The 14,217-nt window shown below is 58.8% G+C and overlaps 5 protein-coding genes across 5 annotated transcripts; 3 read left to right on the top strand and 2 right to left on the bottom strand.

Moving 5' to 3' along the window:
- Positions 1-178: 178 nt before the first annotated feature.
- Positions 179-1,924, top strand: GGS23DRAFT_614272 (S-adenosyl-L-methionine-dependent methyltransferase; the record flags this gene model as incomplete). Its single annotated transcript, XM_051520636.1, has 2 exons — positions 179-1,600; positions 1,737-1,924. Exons 1-2 carry the CDS (start codon positions 814-816, stop codon positions 1,922-1,924), a joined length of 975 nt encoding a protein of 324 aa, XP_051368819.1. The 5' UTR covers positions 179-813.
- A 397-nt stretch (positions 1,925-2,321) lies between these two features.
- On the bottom strand, positions 2,322-3,882 carry GGS23DRAFT_249436 (uncharacterized protein). Its single transcript, XM_051512250.1, has 4 exons — positions 3,473-3,882; positions 3,277-3,413; positions 3,095-3,221; positions 2,322-3,028 (listed from the first exon to the last, which is right to left on the bottom strand). Exons 1-4 carry the CDS (start codon positions 3,612-3,614, stop codon positions 2,622-2,624), a joined length of 813 nt encoding a protein of 270 aa, XP_051368818.1. The 5' UTR covers positions 3,615-3,882; the 3' UTR covers positions 2,322-2,621.
- Positions 3,883-5,387: 1,505 nt separating this feature from the next.
- On the bottom strand, positions 5,388-6,284 carry GGS23DRAFT_249433 (membrane-associating domain-containing protein). Its single transcript, XM_051512249.1, has 2 exons — positions 5,792-6,284; positions 5,388-5,704 (listed from the first exon to the last, which is right to left on the bottom strand). The coding sequence occupies exons 1-2, from the start codon at positions 6,059-6,061 to the stop codon at positions 5,495-5,497; spliced, it is 480 nt and encodes a 159-aa protein (XP_051368817.1). The 5' UTR covers positions 6,062-6,284; the 3' UTR covers positions 5,388-5,494.
- Positions 6,285-8,296: 2,012 nt separating this feature from the next.
- On the top strand, positions 8,297-10,329 carry GGS23DRAFT_249423 (uncharacterized protein). The gene is made up of 4 exons (XM_051512248.1): positions 8,297-8,860; positions 8,967-9,464; positions 9,559-9,911; positions 10,001-10,329. The coding sequence occupies exons 1-4, from the start codon at positions 8,384-8,386 to the stop codon at positions 10,062-10,064; spliced, it is 1,392 nt and encodes a 463-aa protein (XP_051368816.1). The 5' UTR covers positions 8,297-8,383; the 3' UTR covers positions 10,065-10,329.
- Positions 10,330-11,557: 1,228 nt separating this feature from the next.
- GGS23DRAFT_249538 (uncharacterized protein) lies at positions 11,558-13,742 on the top strand. The gene is made up of 2 exons (XM_051512251.1): positions 11,558-11,971; positions 12,048-13,742. The coding sequence occupies exons 1-2, from the start codon at positions 11,673-11,675 to the stop codon at positions 13,093-13,095; spliced, it is 1,347 nt and encodes a 448-aa protein (XP_051368815.1). The 5' UTR covers positions 11,558-11,672; the 3' UTR covers positions 13,096-13,742.
- The last annotated feature ends 475 nt before the right edge of the window (positions 13,743-14,217 follow it).

Raw genomic sequence — 14,217 nt, 5'->3', positions numbered from 1 at the left:
TCTTATATACTGCGCTGTCGAAGCGTAGTAATTCTCTGGGCATTCGCCGTCTTCGTACTGTAGTATTTCACTGTATAACTATCTGTTCTCCTTTCATCCTGGCGCCGCAACACCCGCATTGGCATCCCTATCCCCATCCACGCCCACACAGCAGATATATGCCCCCCTTCCCCCTCCCCCCAGCTCTACCGACTACCGTACAAGCCGGCTAGTTACATGGCCGGTCAACCAGTCGACCCGCCAACCGGCCAACCAACCGGAACCGTACGCCAGAGTCGCTAGCTTCCCTTTTCAATTTATCCCATTAGCAAGACGCAGATGTAGGCGGGTAGGGGTATATAAACATATATGTGGATATACGCTTACCATACATGTAGGTATTGGCATTTTACACCAACGGTGGCGAGTAGGCAAATCCTGCTTCCCCCTGCCAGTCTTACACCTGAGAATATAAAATTGTGATATCGGTCTTTCTTCTCCCCTCTCTCTATTCATACTCTTCGCCTCGGCTGCCAAGCTGACCGAGCTCTGCCCTGTCCATCGTCTTGTCCCACTCTCGCTCGCAGCCACTAACCCCGATTCTCCATATCTCACCCCCCCCGTTCCCTCTCCCTCCTCCTTTCCCTCCTTTTCCCCCTTCTCCTCCTTTCTCCTTTTACCCTTTCTCCTCTTCTCCCCCCTTTACCCCTTCCCACGCTGGCAGCCCCGTGACGGCCACACTGAACACACACACCGAAAAAGCTCACACAAGCCACCACCACCACCACTCCCGGAAAAAAAAAAAACCTGCCCGTCACCACCGCACGCAGCACCATGGCGCCGACCCTCTCGGTGCTCAGGCGCACCGTCGCCGTACTCGCCCGCACCGTCGCCGTGTTTACCGGGCTGCTCGACCCGTGGGTCTTCATGTCGGTCTCGCTGTCGTACCTGCCGCGGGTACTCGCGACGCTGATCCTGGCGCCGACGGGCGGCGGCGGGCCGTCGCTGGCGCGCATCCGCGAGGCGTGGTTCGGCGCGTTCTGGCGCGAGGCGGCGGGGCCGGGGATCCGGGCGCGCAACGCGGAGCGCGTGCGGGCGCTGCTGCGCGGGCGGGTGCACGCGGGGCGCGCGCTGGCCGACGGCGCGGAGGGCGGCAACGCGCCGCTCGCCGGCGTCGTGCTCGAGCTCGGCGCCGGCGCCGGCTTCTGGGTCGACGTGTTCCCGGAGGTGGCGGACTGCGGCGGCGGCGGCGGCGAGGCGGAGCCCGGCCGCCCCCGCGTCGAGCGCATCTACGGCGTCGAGCCCAACGCCGCCCACCACCCGGCGCTGCGCGCCGCCGTCGCGCGCGCCGGCCTCGCCGACGTCTACGACATCGTGCCCGTCGGCATCGAGGCGCTGCGCGCGCCCTCCGCGGCCGCCGCTGCTTTAGACGCCCGCGCCGGCCGCCTGCGCCTCCCCCCCGCCTCCGTCGACTGCATCGTCTCCCTCCTCTGCCTCTGCAGCATCCCCGACCCCGAGCGCAATATCCGCGCCCTCTACGACCTCCTGCGCGACGGTGGCCGCTGGTACGTCTACGAGCACGTCCGCTGCGAGTACTCCTGGTACATGCGCGCGTATCAGCGTGAGTCCCACCCCTCCTTCTCTTTTTTTTTCGCTCTCTTTCCTCCCGTCTTTCTCCTTTTCCCTCGTATTCTCTCCCCTTCGCCCCCTTTTCTCCCCCCAAGACTGAGCCGAGAGCTAATCGCGAGCACGGCCAGGGTTCGTCAATATCTTCTGGCCGCACTTCCTCGGCGGCTGCCAGCTGTGCCGGCCGACGGCGACGTACCTACGCGCTGCCGGCGGCGTCACCGGCGTCGACGCCTGGAGCCGGTTCGACCTCGCGCAACCGCCCGAGGAGGAGTGGTGGCACACCGTGCCGCACGTGCTAGGCGTGTTGACCAAATGAGGGGGTTTCAATGGGAATACAGGCACGTCTCGCGAAAATACTTAGATGCCTCTGTCTACCGACTGCTAAAGTCGTATGGTCTCGTCGCCTGGCGGTGACTATTCAATCCCCACGGGGGTAGGGAGGGAGAAATGCCACGTAAGTATACCTATGTAGACAACTGTCAGCTCACGCGAACTTTACGCCATGTTCACACTGTCGCGCCCGTAAGACATCAAAATACGCAGCAATAAATGCACCAGGCCGGTTGATTCTTGATAGCTAGTAAGCTAACCATCGAGCCATACAAAAGCATGATTGGTACATTCCCGATTCTCAATCCCTCATTACTTTTCTCTGCCGCCTCAGACCCATTCTCCAACCAAATTCAGGCAAACCTATAGACCTCTATGCGTCTCCTGAGCGGACGCGACACTATTCCTCTCGTGACGCCTGTGCCCGTGATCGTCGTGCTCGACCGACGGCATGCCCACGTGCTGGCGTAGTGTCGAGGGACCAACCTGCGCAGCGTCCGTGGGATCTTTGGTGGTGGTACGGTTTCCGGTTCCCCTTCATTCGGACCAACCGGTTAATGTCATGATTTGTGAAGAGTTATGACGGTATAGTTCGCCCGAAAGAGAGACACAAGTAACAAAGGAGAAAATACGATAACAGGAGGCGTATTCGTCCGATATGATCGCGAGGCACTCGAAGGCACTTACGGGTTGCTGTACGTCTTGTCGCCGCCGAGGGTCTTCGAGTTGTCTAGGTCCGAGTCCACACGAGGATCCAGCTTGTTCGCCACGTTGCTCTTGTGGGGACCGGCCGTGTTGGGGGCTGGTCCGGGGCCCGTGTGCAGCCCGCTCGTGCCCTGGCTGTACGTATCGTGCCTGTTGTGATTTCCGGTAGTAGAGCCGTATCCGGAGCCTGGTACCCCGGAGCCTCCGTAGGGCATGCCGGCAGCGCCCGTGCCACCGATAGTGCCCGTGCCGCCAGTAGTGCCCGTACCACCGGTATTGCCGCCCGTTCCGACGGGGGCGAAGTGAGAGCCCGTATTTCCAGCGGTACCCGAGCTGCCGTACGTATTTCCAGCAGTGCGGCTGCCGTCGCGGTCACTGTCGACGCCTGAAGTGTCGACGTTAGCCACGTCGGTCTAGTCAATCGGAGACGTGAACCCGGGTTACTACGTACGAGGATCGGCAGCGTTTGTCAAACGGGAGTTGTGCGGGCCGGCAACTCCCTCGCGGCCGCGGCCGCCATAGCTTCCTGCTGTGTTGCCCACCACGCGGCCATCTCGGTCCGAGTCCACTCGGGGATCCTTGGGAGTTGTCAGCCTCGTAGTGGGTAGGGTGTCTGCATTTCACAAGACGCACCATCTTGTTCGCCGCATCTGACCGATGGGGCCCGGATGTGGTTTGGCCCGTGGCGCCGGCACCATGGACATAATTGTCGCCAGACGTGTGCCCGTGAGTGCCCCCTACGGTTGAGCCTGGTGCACCACGATGGTCCCCTAGCAGGTAAAACGAGGGTCAGTAGCCGTACGAGGCGAGGGACGAAGGGAGCTCTTACTGTCGCTATCGATTCTAGGGTCAGCCGCGTTGGCGGTACGGCTGGTGTGGGATCCATAGGTCCCCTCGGGGGCGCCCTGCGTAGTGGACGAGTGGTGGTTGCCGGTGACGGCGTCCTTGATCTTGTGAATGACGTCGGACATGTTGAGTATCTGGGTTGAAGTTGTGAAAGAGAGTCGAGTAGTCCAATGTGGTAATAGTCGTGTATTACTGCGTGTAGTGGTGCGTAGTTCCGTTGAAGTAGGGTATCTTGGATCGATGGGTAAGAAAGGAGTGGGAGCTGTGTCCAAGGGCTTCCCTTTATATACCTACGTGCCTCGCGAGGCAAGTCTCGAGCAGCTCCCGCCTGACAGCTATCCCAGCTCTCGCACCCTGCCCCGAAGTCCCTTCCTCGCAAACTCCCCAAATTTCATCATCGCCGTCATCACCTCCGTCATCGTAGCGATCTCGATCAGACACGGCCGGCAACTAGACCGCGTTCGTATACGAGCGCATTCTTTTGTCTGCCGGCCCGAGATCTAAGACGGGAGCAGCTCATAGGTAGAGCTTCGACTGGTCACACCCCGCAAAGACACGACGGGGACTCACGTAGGGGCCTCCCCCTCTTACTTCATCGGTCGTCATCACTCGTAGCCAGGCGAGGCTCCGTCTGTGCAACGCTCTTGTTAGCGCATGCCGGGGCATGTGGTCCGGGCATGGTGAGTAGGTACCTAGGTACTTGCTTCGGTCGTCGACGGTACCTAGTCTCGGTACATGTCTGGGTACGCTGGTGATGCGCCTACGTGCTGAGGATTATTCCGTATACCGCGGGCACGACACGATGTACCCAAGGTGCTTTGTGCGCCCCCGGCGGCCGAGATCAGCGATGTACCTCGCTCCGGCGCGACCGACGTCATAGCCGTGTCAGAAAGCGCAAAAGCGCACACAATTATTAGCGGCCTGGACCTGCCTTACGCAAACAGGCCACGGCACCTGCCTATGAGTAGGTACCTAGGTACCTACGTCTGTGTGTAGGGAGAGGGATGACGACAGCGCCGTACGGGTCCGCCACCGATTCTCACGTCCCGAGACGAAGCTAGACCCTGCCTACCTGCTAGGAGGCTCAACCTTACAGTCTGCTAACTTACTTAAGTGACGAGTGTATCGCATGCCCGTCGTTAGCCAGGCTACATGTACTTATTTGGTGTTGGTCTCTTCCCCGGGTTGCTGCCCGCAGAGAGAGAATTCGGTCCTGCTACGCGTCCTGATCTAGGGTACCTAGGTACCTAGGTAGGTAATATTGCGCCTTGAAGACCTAGTGGCTGGTGATGAACTCGTGGCGTCACGACTTAGGTACCTACATTACAGACTTCACACGCGCCACAGGCAGCGCTTCGTGGCTGGGGCCCGTGTCCCGCGGCTTTGTCGTCATAAAACCACCCTGGGTGCCTGAGGCGAAAACCCTTGAGTAATTCCAAGGCGCCGAACGAGCACAGCCGAGGCCGCCACTTCAGTCTCTTTCCCCATACCGCCAACCCCTACAACGTTCAACTTCTTATTTCGACCGACGACGAAAGCTACCTATGTAACCCTCTCGTACCCGAGACAGACACACGCACAGCTCCATCATATCAAGACCTCGTTTTCCATTAGGTACCTACCTACTGCCTACGTAGTCGGGTACGGGTATCTCTTCCTCGTAGCTAGCATAACACGTTCGTCTTCTTCAAACCAGAGCCCGTCCTCGCCTAGCTTAGCTGCATCCGAAACAGTACCGGCGAAGGTCGATACAGAAAAGTCAACCAAGCCCCCATATTCGTATGTCATCATCGCCAAAGCTCCTAAAACAAGCTGCACGCTTGCCCGGAATCGCCCATCGCGGTAAGGTGAGGAGGTGGTGATGGAAAGAATCTAGCTGAGATGTACGGGAATGGATTATCTCGGAGACGCGCCGGGGACGGGCGGCAAGCATCGGCCGTTGCTATAGGTAAGGTCCGATCTGTCCACAGAGGGAAGTAATCCCGGCGGGTCTCCCTCGTCGGAATCAGACGCGAGGGTTGGCCCGGAATCGGCGGCGGTAGACCTGGGCCTCGCGATCGCGGACCCAGAAGATCCCGATGATGGCCGACACGAACCAGCAGATGGCCGAGAGAAACGAGAATGCGATGACGGCCTTCCACTTCCCGCACTGGTTGTCGCGGTGGAACGAGAGATTGTCCCAATTGAAAACGTATCCGCACGAGCCGCCCAGGAACTAGTCATACCGTTAGACCATCGACGAGCAGACCAGCCCTCGAAATAATTCGACGGACTACGCAGGAAGGGTGGGATCGTTGCTTACGTTAACCAGCAGGCCGAAGGCTACGAACCAGCAGATAGAGATGAGGAGGTCGATGGGCCAGTGCAGGAAAGCGGCGAACGGGAAGAGCCAGACGAGTGCGAAGAAGAGGGAGATACCAGCTACCACTTCGGTGTAGATGAATCGGCCTTGGTACCAGCTGTCGGCGTTGTGGACGCTGCGGAGATAGTCGCCGTTGATTCCGGCGACGATACCGGCGAACGCCAGCTCCGCAATGCGGAGGATGAAGAAGAAGACATCAGCCAAGATCATCTTCGCTCGACAAACCGGGGTAAGTTGACAAGTGAAGTTGTAGATGTTAAAGATGCGAGCGGTGTATCGACGCCTGTTGCGTTATGGGCGATTTTAGCAGCGCGAGAAATGATATGCGAACAGAGAAGATCAGAAGATCGGAGCAGAGAGGGGCGTCGAACACACGTCGGGCAACTCGCCAGATATTTATTCGTGTCAGTATGCTGTGGTTCGTCCGATCCAGGCTACAACTCAGTCAGGGCCATGACAGCTTCGCCGTGTTACCCGGGCGTACTGACCAACTGCGACGGCCGTCTCGCTACGCCTCCAGCCATCCATACACGACTTAGCTCGCCTACCGCCATCGGCGAACTGAGGATGGAACTGGCTTGGCTGGCCTGCCCGATGACGCCGCCGCACCATCATACCTAAACTAGCAAAGCCGCCTTGGAGTCGGTATCGTTGTACATGACACGACCCTGGCTGCAGATCGGGTATGCTCGCCCTGCATGTGGTCTACACGCGTACATACCTACAAATACCGTATGGCTGCCGGGGGGCTGGTGCCAACGCGGTGAGGCAAGGGTGACGATCTCGTGGTTGATTGGCCGCCAGTTCCAGCGGTTTCGACGTTCTACCAGGTCTTGGCACGAGTCTACCCACCTTAACTCACCTTACCTGGGTGGAAACCCCGCGGTGCTGCCAACCAGATCACCAGATGTCTGTTCACCGTGTTCCGTCTTGCGTTGTCGGGCCACAGGGGGAGTCACCGCATTTATTTGCTCGACTAGATCAAGTTCTATGCCTGCCTGCTACCCGGCGGAGAGAGGCAACTTATTGTCTTGGTCGGGGAGCTTGCGATATAGGTACACCTACCTATGGTTAGGAAGGACGGAGAAACCTCAATTCCCAACAAGACGTACATTTTCAAGCCCCGCCTTTGGATACCTATACATCCGTCCGTTACATTACTCGACGAATATGAGACCAGCTAGGGATAGTGCGAGATCCGAATGGTAGACTTACGTGTTTTCCGCTCCCAACGAGATGGGATCGCTTGATCCTCTACGCGCGCTTGATTCTGCCTAGTGCAGGTGGCTCATTATGCAGCAACGACAACGTGTGCGTCTCCTCACCCATCACCCGTCACCCTTCACCCGTCGCTCGGTACTTCGTCACTTACATAAGTGACCCGGTTGACGGTCCGGTCCAACCCCGACTCATTCGGATGCCGAAGACATGTCTCGGTCTGCTTGTTTAGCGCAAGGTAAACGGGAAGGATGAAATTCAGGTGATTTAATCTTTTCTTGCCTCGTCGGCGGTATTGCAGGCATTAGGTACCGACCACCGACGGCATCGCGGCTGATGACAATAAAACCTGCCGGGCGCATGGGCTCAACCTATGGGATCGGGGAGGCAAGTGGCCGTTATTCGGAATTCTCTAGGCATGTGCTACTATACATGGCTGTGGAAGCGGACGCTATATTGTCGAAATCTACGCTCCAGCGTGTGGGCAATAGGTACATCGACCTATCAATACGCCCTCTGAGAATCAGACAGAAACAGCCACTTAGATCTATGCCCCTCAGAGAGACAGTGGGAAACCTATCCGGGTAGATCTGAAGCATATACAAGTGCAGTTTACTAACGGATGGCTTTACTGATAGCGGGCAAAAGGGCAAACCTGCATCCCGATAGAATGAGGTGTTCGTCTCACATCATAGGGAGAGGCGCCCTGATATGGACCTCTCCATCGATCAGCTCTAACTGAATAAGAGCTTGGCTTCCCGCTCATCCTAACCTATATAGCTTTTCAGCCACGACAACTAGTCGCTGTCGAGCTGAGATGGTGATGTAAGCAAATACGTAAGAATTGGAGACGGGGGATTAACCTTGCTTCTTGGGTTCTAGGCGCTGTAAGAAGAGCATTAGTTGCTTGGCGAGATTCGCTGGGTCCAGTTCTCGACGCCTGGCGTTTCCGTCACCACATGGGCTTCACTAAACTATGGGGTAAGCAGGGATGGCTATTCTACGAAGGCGATTTTACCCTTCCTACAAACTTGGTCTTGAGTTCTAGACATTCTTGTACAAGCATTCCTTTCGATCGGTGGGATCTGGCTCATATCTCGCACGCTTCGACTGGCGGAGTTGGGCGGACTTGGCGCTAGAGTGGGGGCGCAGCTCGTCAAGGACATGGTGGAGTTATACAGAGCCAACCAACTCCATGACTCGACATGAATTCAGCCTTTTCCGATCTCCGCCGTCAGATTCCTCTCATACGGTCTTCAACTCGATATACTGAATCCTACCCCGCAGCGTTTTCGGCTCTGCTACCTGGCTGTCATGGACAGCTCTGCTGCTGCAGCCGGTGTGCTGCTGTCGAGGCAGAAGAACTGCAACAACTGCGTCCAGGTCAAAAGGCGATGCGACAGGAAGACGCCGGTGTGCTCCCGATGCGCGGAAAAGAATATCTCTTGTATCTACAGCAAGACCAAAGCGGTTAGACAGCTCGACAAGCCCAGCATCGAGCCAATGCCTTACGCCGAAGCTATATCGTTTGGGAGTCCTGGCTATCCTCTCTTTGGCGTCGACCCTCAAACGGGCCGCGCTGCTTCGGAGTACACTCCGCAGTCTGTCCTGGAGGCGTCCGGAGGCGGCGACATTCTTATGGATCCCTTTCTAGACCTGATAGGCAATACCGGGTCGCCTCTCTCGGACCAGTGGCCCGTCCCTGTCGACGAAAGCCTGTTCGCCCGTCGCCCAAACACCCCAGCGGATGACGAAATCGTAAGGGCATACGGCAAGATGGCAGGCCTATGCGTGAGTCCTATCCAGATAACCCTCGTGCTCCACTTCGCATCTCTCTTCCTCTACCAGACATACAGCTATCCTCGCTAGGCTCTCGACGCCGCTGACGGCCGTCCAGGACAAAATCGAGCCGTGGCACTTGTACGACCCGACGACGCCCCTGCACTGGATCGTGAGCCGCGTGAAGGGCTTCGTGACGGACATGGCGACGCACAACGCGACACCGTTCCTGCACAGGCGGCTCTACCAGCGGTGGGCGCCGCCGTGCATCCTGTCGTGCTTTGCGACGAGCGTACTGTACGCAAGCCGGACCCCGGCAAACGCGGCCATGGTGATGCGGACGCTGCACGGCGGGGCGCGCGAGCTCGTCGACGCCGAGGCCGGCCGCGCCACCGGCGTCTCCCCCCTTGAGAAACTTGCCCGCGTCCACGCCCTCTTCCTCTACCAGGTCGTCCGCCTCTTTGACGGCGACATCTCTCTCCGCGCCCAGGCCGAGCGCGACATGCCCCTCTTCCACGCCTGGCTCGCCGACCTTTGTAGGATCCGCGAGAACCTCGAGGATGTCGCCCGCCTGGGCGACGCGGCCGCGCGGAAGCAGCCGCCCAAGGGTTGGGAGGTGTGTATTATGCGTTCTTGGTCTCCAACCTCCTCCCCCTTCCCTAACCAAACGGTGTAGATATTCCTTTGCTGACTGGTCGCGCGGCTCCCAGAAATGGATATTCGCTGAGTCCGTGCGCCGGACAATCATCATGGCGTACGCAGTCATCTTCTTGTACGGGATGGTGAAGGATCCGGAGGGCCGATATTGTCGCACATCTCAAGGCTCAAGCCACACGTGTGAACCGCAGACTCACGCAGACGTGGCAGAGAACTTGGATCCGTGGGCGTATGTGCACCGCTGGACACTCTCCCGCCCCCTGTGGGAGGCCGGCTCCGAGTTCGAGTTCTCTCGTCGGTGGCGGGAGACACCGCACTTCGTCATCACCAACTTCTCGCTCGAGAACTTCCTCGAGCACGGCGGAGGCGAAGAAGTCGACGACTTCGCCGAGATCCTCTTAGGCGTGTGAGTTCGGGCTCCTTCGCGGGGTGATGTTTGGGGGAGGGGGGAGGGGGGAGGCGAAGGCGGGAGATGATGCTAATACGCCGCCACAGGTACTTGGGTGTCGACGCGATGAAGGAGTTTGTGTCCGGGCGGACTACGCAGAATATAACATAACGATACCTCAACGCCCTCCGGCGGACGCACTGGCCGCTAGCTTAAGTTGCTGGCCGGGCGCCGGACCACGACCGATAGGCTGATGGATCACGCTCGTTGCGACGAGACGAACTCGCGGGTCTGATCTGGGATATGCTCTCTAGGGCGACGACGAGGTCATCGTCAGCAGGCAGCTAGCTAGCCCTGAATCCCAAGAGGCACGGGGAGACCCTCTTCGCGGCTAAGTTCGGCGCCATCTGGCGGGCCTGCGGTTTCGGGTTTCTCGAAGACGACGCCACCACCTTCTCCTAGTACTCGCGGACAGACAGCTCGCTGGCTCGACTCCGTCCGAGCGTGCTGTCATCAAGACGATCACGACAGAAGTGTAAGCGGTCCTGCGCCCCAAAATACCAGATAGAAAAGAAAGGCTGAGCGCTGGTCATTCGTGGATAGCGGTTAATAATACGACACTTGCGCCAGACAGGCACAAGATCCGAGCCGTCAGACTCCGCGTACCGATTACCGTAACTTCGGTTACGCAGGCATACCCACCCATGCGTGTGGCTAGAAGGACGGCGCACAGGACAGTTACGAAGCAGGACACTAGGGAGAACTTCTATGCAGTGTACACACAGCTCGCCCAGAAGGGGAAGAATTAACGAGCTGTACCCCCTTCTTTTCATGCTTACCGGCGGTATTGTAAGCGGGTGTGAGATGAAGGAGAGGTGTACAGGCCAGCCAGCCGAGCTCTGCGTAGCTGGTACTCCGAGCTACCTACGGATGCCTACTTGGCTCCCAGATCGTAAGAAACAAGAGGAAATACTACCAACGTATATACAGTTCGCCGAACTGAACCTCGGCGTTAACTTTGAATCTCAGCCTTTTACTAGGTACTGACTGCGATAATTCCTACGGTGGGTGGGCGCCTGCGTCCACGTGGTCAAGCTCAGCCTGGTTTCCTGAACCTTTATCAATCCCTCTACAGGAGAGAAGAGGAGCGGTAGAAGGCGGGAAAGTCGGAGATAAATCCCCGGGCGTAGGACGTTTCGGCTGTTCATCGTGGCCCGCGTGGTATGGTGACATAGGACCCCTCACCCCGCTCCCAAGAGCCTCCTTGGCTAAGGACAGATGGGATGGGCAATCCTTGATGGGCAAATGGATATGAGGACGCTTTCTGATGGTAACGTGTTGGCATAAGTCCGCTCACCAGATCCGAATTTCCCGGGTGTCTCCCCCCCCTGCTCGATATACCTATCTTCTTTTCCGCATCGAACCACCGTCGAACTACCTACCCATACTCGAACCCAGTCTCAAACGAACCGAAACCCCTGCGTCTTTTCTGCCAAGCACGAAGTCGATCTCCGCCGACAGGAAGTCCGCCGACCCGTGGAAGCACTAGTCCGCTGTCGAAGGCCCGCAAACTCCGCTAGCGACCGGGACCCCGGCTGTCTCCAGTCCGATGTACGTATATGAGCGTCGACGGCTCACGTGCGAAGTCGGGACGGAGTAGGTATTAACCGGGATCCGAGCAGAGCACTCTTTCTGCCGAAGCCGGCCAGCAGCCTCCAACATCTACACCCTTATTTTCCCACCCCGCACACCTCACCACCGAGTCCGCGAGATACTTAGATGGCCGACACCACCAAGTTCAAAGTCATCGTGGTTGGCGGGGGCCCCGTCGGGCTGACCGCCGCGCACGCCCTGTCCCGCGCCGGCATCGACTTCGTCGTGCTCGAGCACCGCGAGTCCGTCGTGGTCGACGTCGGGGCGAGCCTGGTGCTGTGGCCGTCGGGGCTCCGGGTGCTGGCGCAGTTCGGCCTGCTCGAGCGCCTGCGCGAGATCGGCGCCGACCTGCGCCGCACCGTCACCCTCACCCTCGACGCGCACAAGTACAAGGACAGCCAGGCCTCCCGGGTCGTGAACCAAAAGTAAGCGCCCGCAGCCCCACTTCGGCATCCGCGAGACTATTAGCTAGCTAACCCGCTCGCGCGCGCCGCGCGACAGCCACGGCACGTATCCGGTCATCTTCCACCGCGCCGACGTCGTGCGGCTGCTGTACGAGAGCCTCGGCGACGCCGATAGGGCCCGCGTGCTCGCGGGCAAGCAGGTGACGGACGTTGTTGTCGCGGGCGACGGCGTCGAGGCGCGTTGCGCCGACGGCAGCGTGCACCGCGGATCCGTCGTGCTCGGCGCGGACGGCGTGCACAGCGCCACGCGCCGGGCCATGCGCGCGCTGGCCGTCGCCGCCGGCGCGCCCACCGTCAACGACGAGCAGCCGTATCTGACCGAGTACCGGACGATGTGGTGCACGTTCCCGCGGCCGACGGACCTGGGCACCGGCGAGTCGATCGAGGGCCACGGCCGCGACGTGTCGGTGCAGTGCCTCGCGAGCGGCGAGCGGTCGTGGCTCTTCGTGTACGAGCGGCTCGCGGCGCCGACGCGCGCGCGCGCGGCCTACTCGGCCGCCGACGTCGAGGCGCTGGCCGCACGCCACGCCGACCTCCCCGTCTCCGAGCACCTCCGCCTCCGCGACGTGTTCCCGACGCGGCACGCCGCCGGCATGGCGAACCTCGAGGAGGGCATCGTCCGCCACTGGAGCTGGGGCCGCGTCGTCCTCGCCGGCGACGCCTGCCACAAGTTCACGCCGAACCAGGGCCTCGGCTACAACAACGGCGTGCAGGACGTCGCCGCGCTGGTCAACGAGCTGCACGCCGTCCTGCGCGCCGGCGGTGGCGCTCCCCCGCCTCTCGACGCGCTCTCCGCCGCCTTCGCCCGGTACCAGGCCTCCCGGATGGCGTCGCTGCAGGTGGACTACGATAACTCGGCGAGCTTCACGCGGATGTCCGCCTGGCGCAACTGGATCCACCATCTGCTCGACCGCTACATCTTACCCTGGATCCCTCGCTTCGACGAGTTCATGCTCACTTACATCATGACTACCACCACCAGGAACTGCGTTGTTCTGAACTTCGTCGAGGGCGAGGAGCCCTTTCAAGGAAAGGTCCCCTGGGCAAATGCGGTGAAACCACCAAGCATCAAGTTGAACGGATAGGCAGCTTCCCTGACGTGACCTATTACTTCCTGCGGCAGACTCTTGAGGCCGGATAGACTGTATGATTATAATCAGAGCGGTTGGTGCTCTAAGTGGTGTTGTTACAACTGCTTTAATACGTTTCGTGAGAGACTCGCATTCTCAACTACCTAATAAATACCTTGCCATTAGTTACCTTGCTCCTATGTATAGATAGATGTGGGTAATATATGATATTGACCTTAACTGGATTACTGTGTATGCTTCCACCCGTTTACGGCTTTTTCTTACTTGTAGCCATCAGAAAGGTGGTGTGGATTCTATGGCCCGCATGCAGCATAGACAAAACCCGTCGTCGAATTCTGTCATGAGAAAATGCAGACCGTGCTTCCTACTCAGGGATGTAGGCTTATGAAGGAGCTTCCCACATAGCGAATACCCAAATTCGTCCGGAGAGCACTGCTCTACAACAGAAATCATCGATTGTTAGAATGTAGCACCTAGAGCTGGGTTCGGTAACAAATTCGACAACCCCAGTAGCACTCGGGACGTAATATCTAGCCCGAAGCATTCATGAGTCGATCCATGAAGATCAATGCCGCCACACATAGACTAGCCTTGCACGGGCGATCAGGCTTCTAGTCAAAGAATCCCCCCAAGCCTTTTCGGGGGGGGGGGGGGGGGGAGGGGGGCACTTCCGCCATAATAAAGTCGAGTGCGAGATCACGGCGATGTATATATGTTCTTATACGTGGGTGTCTCATTGCGCTGCCACTCTAACCTCGGAATCCATGAAACTAGTTCACTAGGCGTACGTGGACCCTTACATATGGTGGGGTTCTGGCTCTCTTGTCGGGCACAAGCCTCACTGACGTCTTAGCCGGAGACGAAGCCTGTGCCCCATACCCCGGCGGTCCAGGAAGGACTCGCCCGCAAATGAATCCATACGCTAGTATCTGTCTGTTCAATGCATCGGCTATACGCCGATGACTTGGCTAGACAAGACATGAGGCCGCCGTGGATCTAGGGCGTTCTAGGTCGCCCAAGGAGTCCCTTGGAATATAGTATCAACGTGCCAGAGCGCCCAATCAAGACGGGGCGACCGGCCTACTTAATGGGGCGGTTGTGTCGTGGATGGATGGA

This window comes from Durotheca rogersii (genome assembly GCF_024521655.1).
Source record: "Durotheca rogersii strain YMJ 92031201 chromosome Unknown GGS23scaffold_26, whole genome shotgun sequence".
Classification (NCBI taxonomy): Eukaryota; Fungi; Ascomycota; class Sordariomycetes; order Xylariales; family Xylariaceae; genus Durotheca; species Durotheca rogersii.
This window is presented reverse-complemented; position numbering and strand designations above follow the sequence as displayed.

Bases quoted from the DNA above. Each gene is read 5' to 3' on its own strand.
- GGS23DRAFT_249433 (XM_051512249.1), bottom strand. From the start codon at position 6,061: ATGATCTTGGCTGATGTCTTCTTCTTCATCCTCCGCATTGCGGAGCTG. The intron at 5,705-5,791 runs GTAAGCAACGAT...CGGTATGACTAG, and splicing joins CCTTCGGCCTGCTGGTTAAC to TTCCTGGGCGGCTCGTGCGG.
- GGS23DRAFT_249436 (XM_051512250.1), bottom strand. From the start codon at position 3,614: ATGTCCGACGTCATTCACAAGATCAAGGACGCCGTCACCGGCAACCAC. The intron at 3,414-3,472 runs GTAAGAGCTCCC...TTTACCTGCTAG, and splicing joins CCCTAGAATCGATAGCGACA to GGGACCATCGTGGTGCACCA. The intron at 3,222-3,276 runs GTGCGTCTTGTG...ACAACTCCCAAG, and splicing joins CAGATGCGGCGAACAAGATG to GATCCCCGAGTGGACTCGGA.
- GGS23DRAFT_249538 (XM_051512251.1), top strand. From the start codon at position 11,673: ATGGCCGACACCACCAAGTTCAAAGTCATCGTGGTTGGCGGGGGCCCC. The intron at 11,972-12,047 runs GTAAGCGCCCGC...GCCGCGCGACAG, and splicing joins TCCCGGGTCGTGAACCAAAA to CCACGGCACGTATCCGGTCA.
- GGS23DRAFT_249423 (XM_051512248.1), top strand. From the start codon at position 8,384: ATGGACAGCTCTGCTGCTGCAGCCGGTGTGCTGCTGTCGAGGCAGAAG. The intron at 9,465-9,558 runs GTGTGTATTATG...CGCGGCTCCCAG, and splicing joins AGCCGCCCAAGGGTTGGGAG to AAATGGATATTCGCTGAGTC. The intron at 9,912-10,000 runs GTGAGTTCGGGC...ACGCCGCCACAG, and splicing joins GCCGAGATCCTCTTAGGCGT to GTACTTGGGTGTCGACGCGA.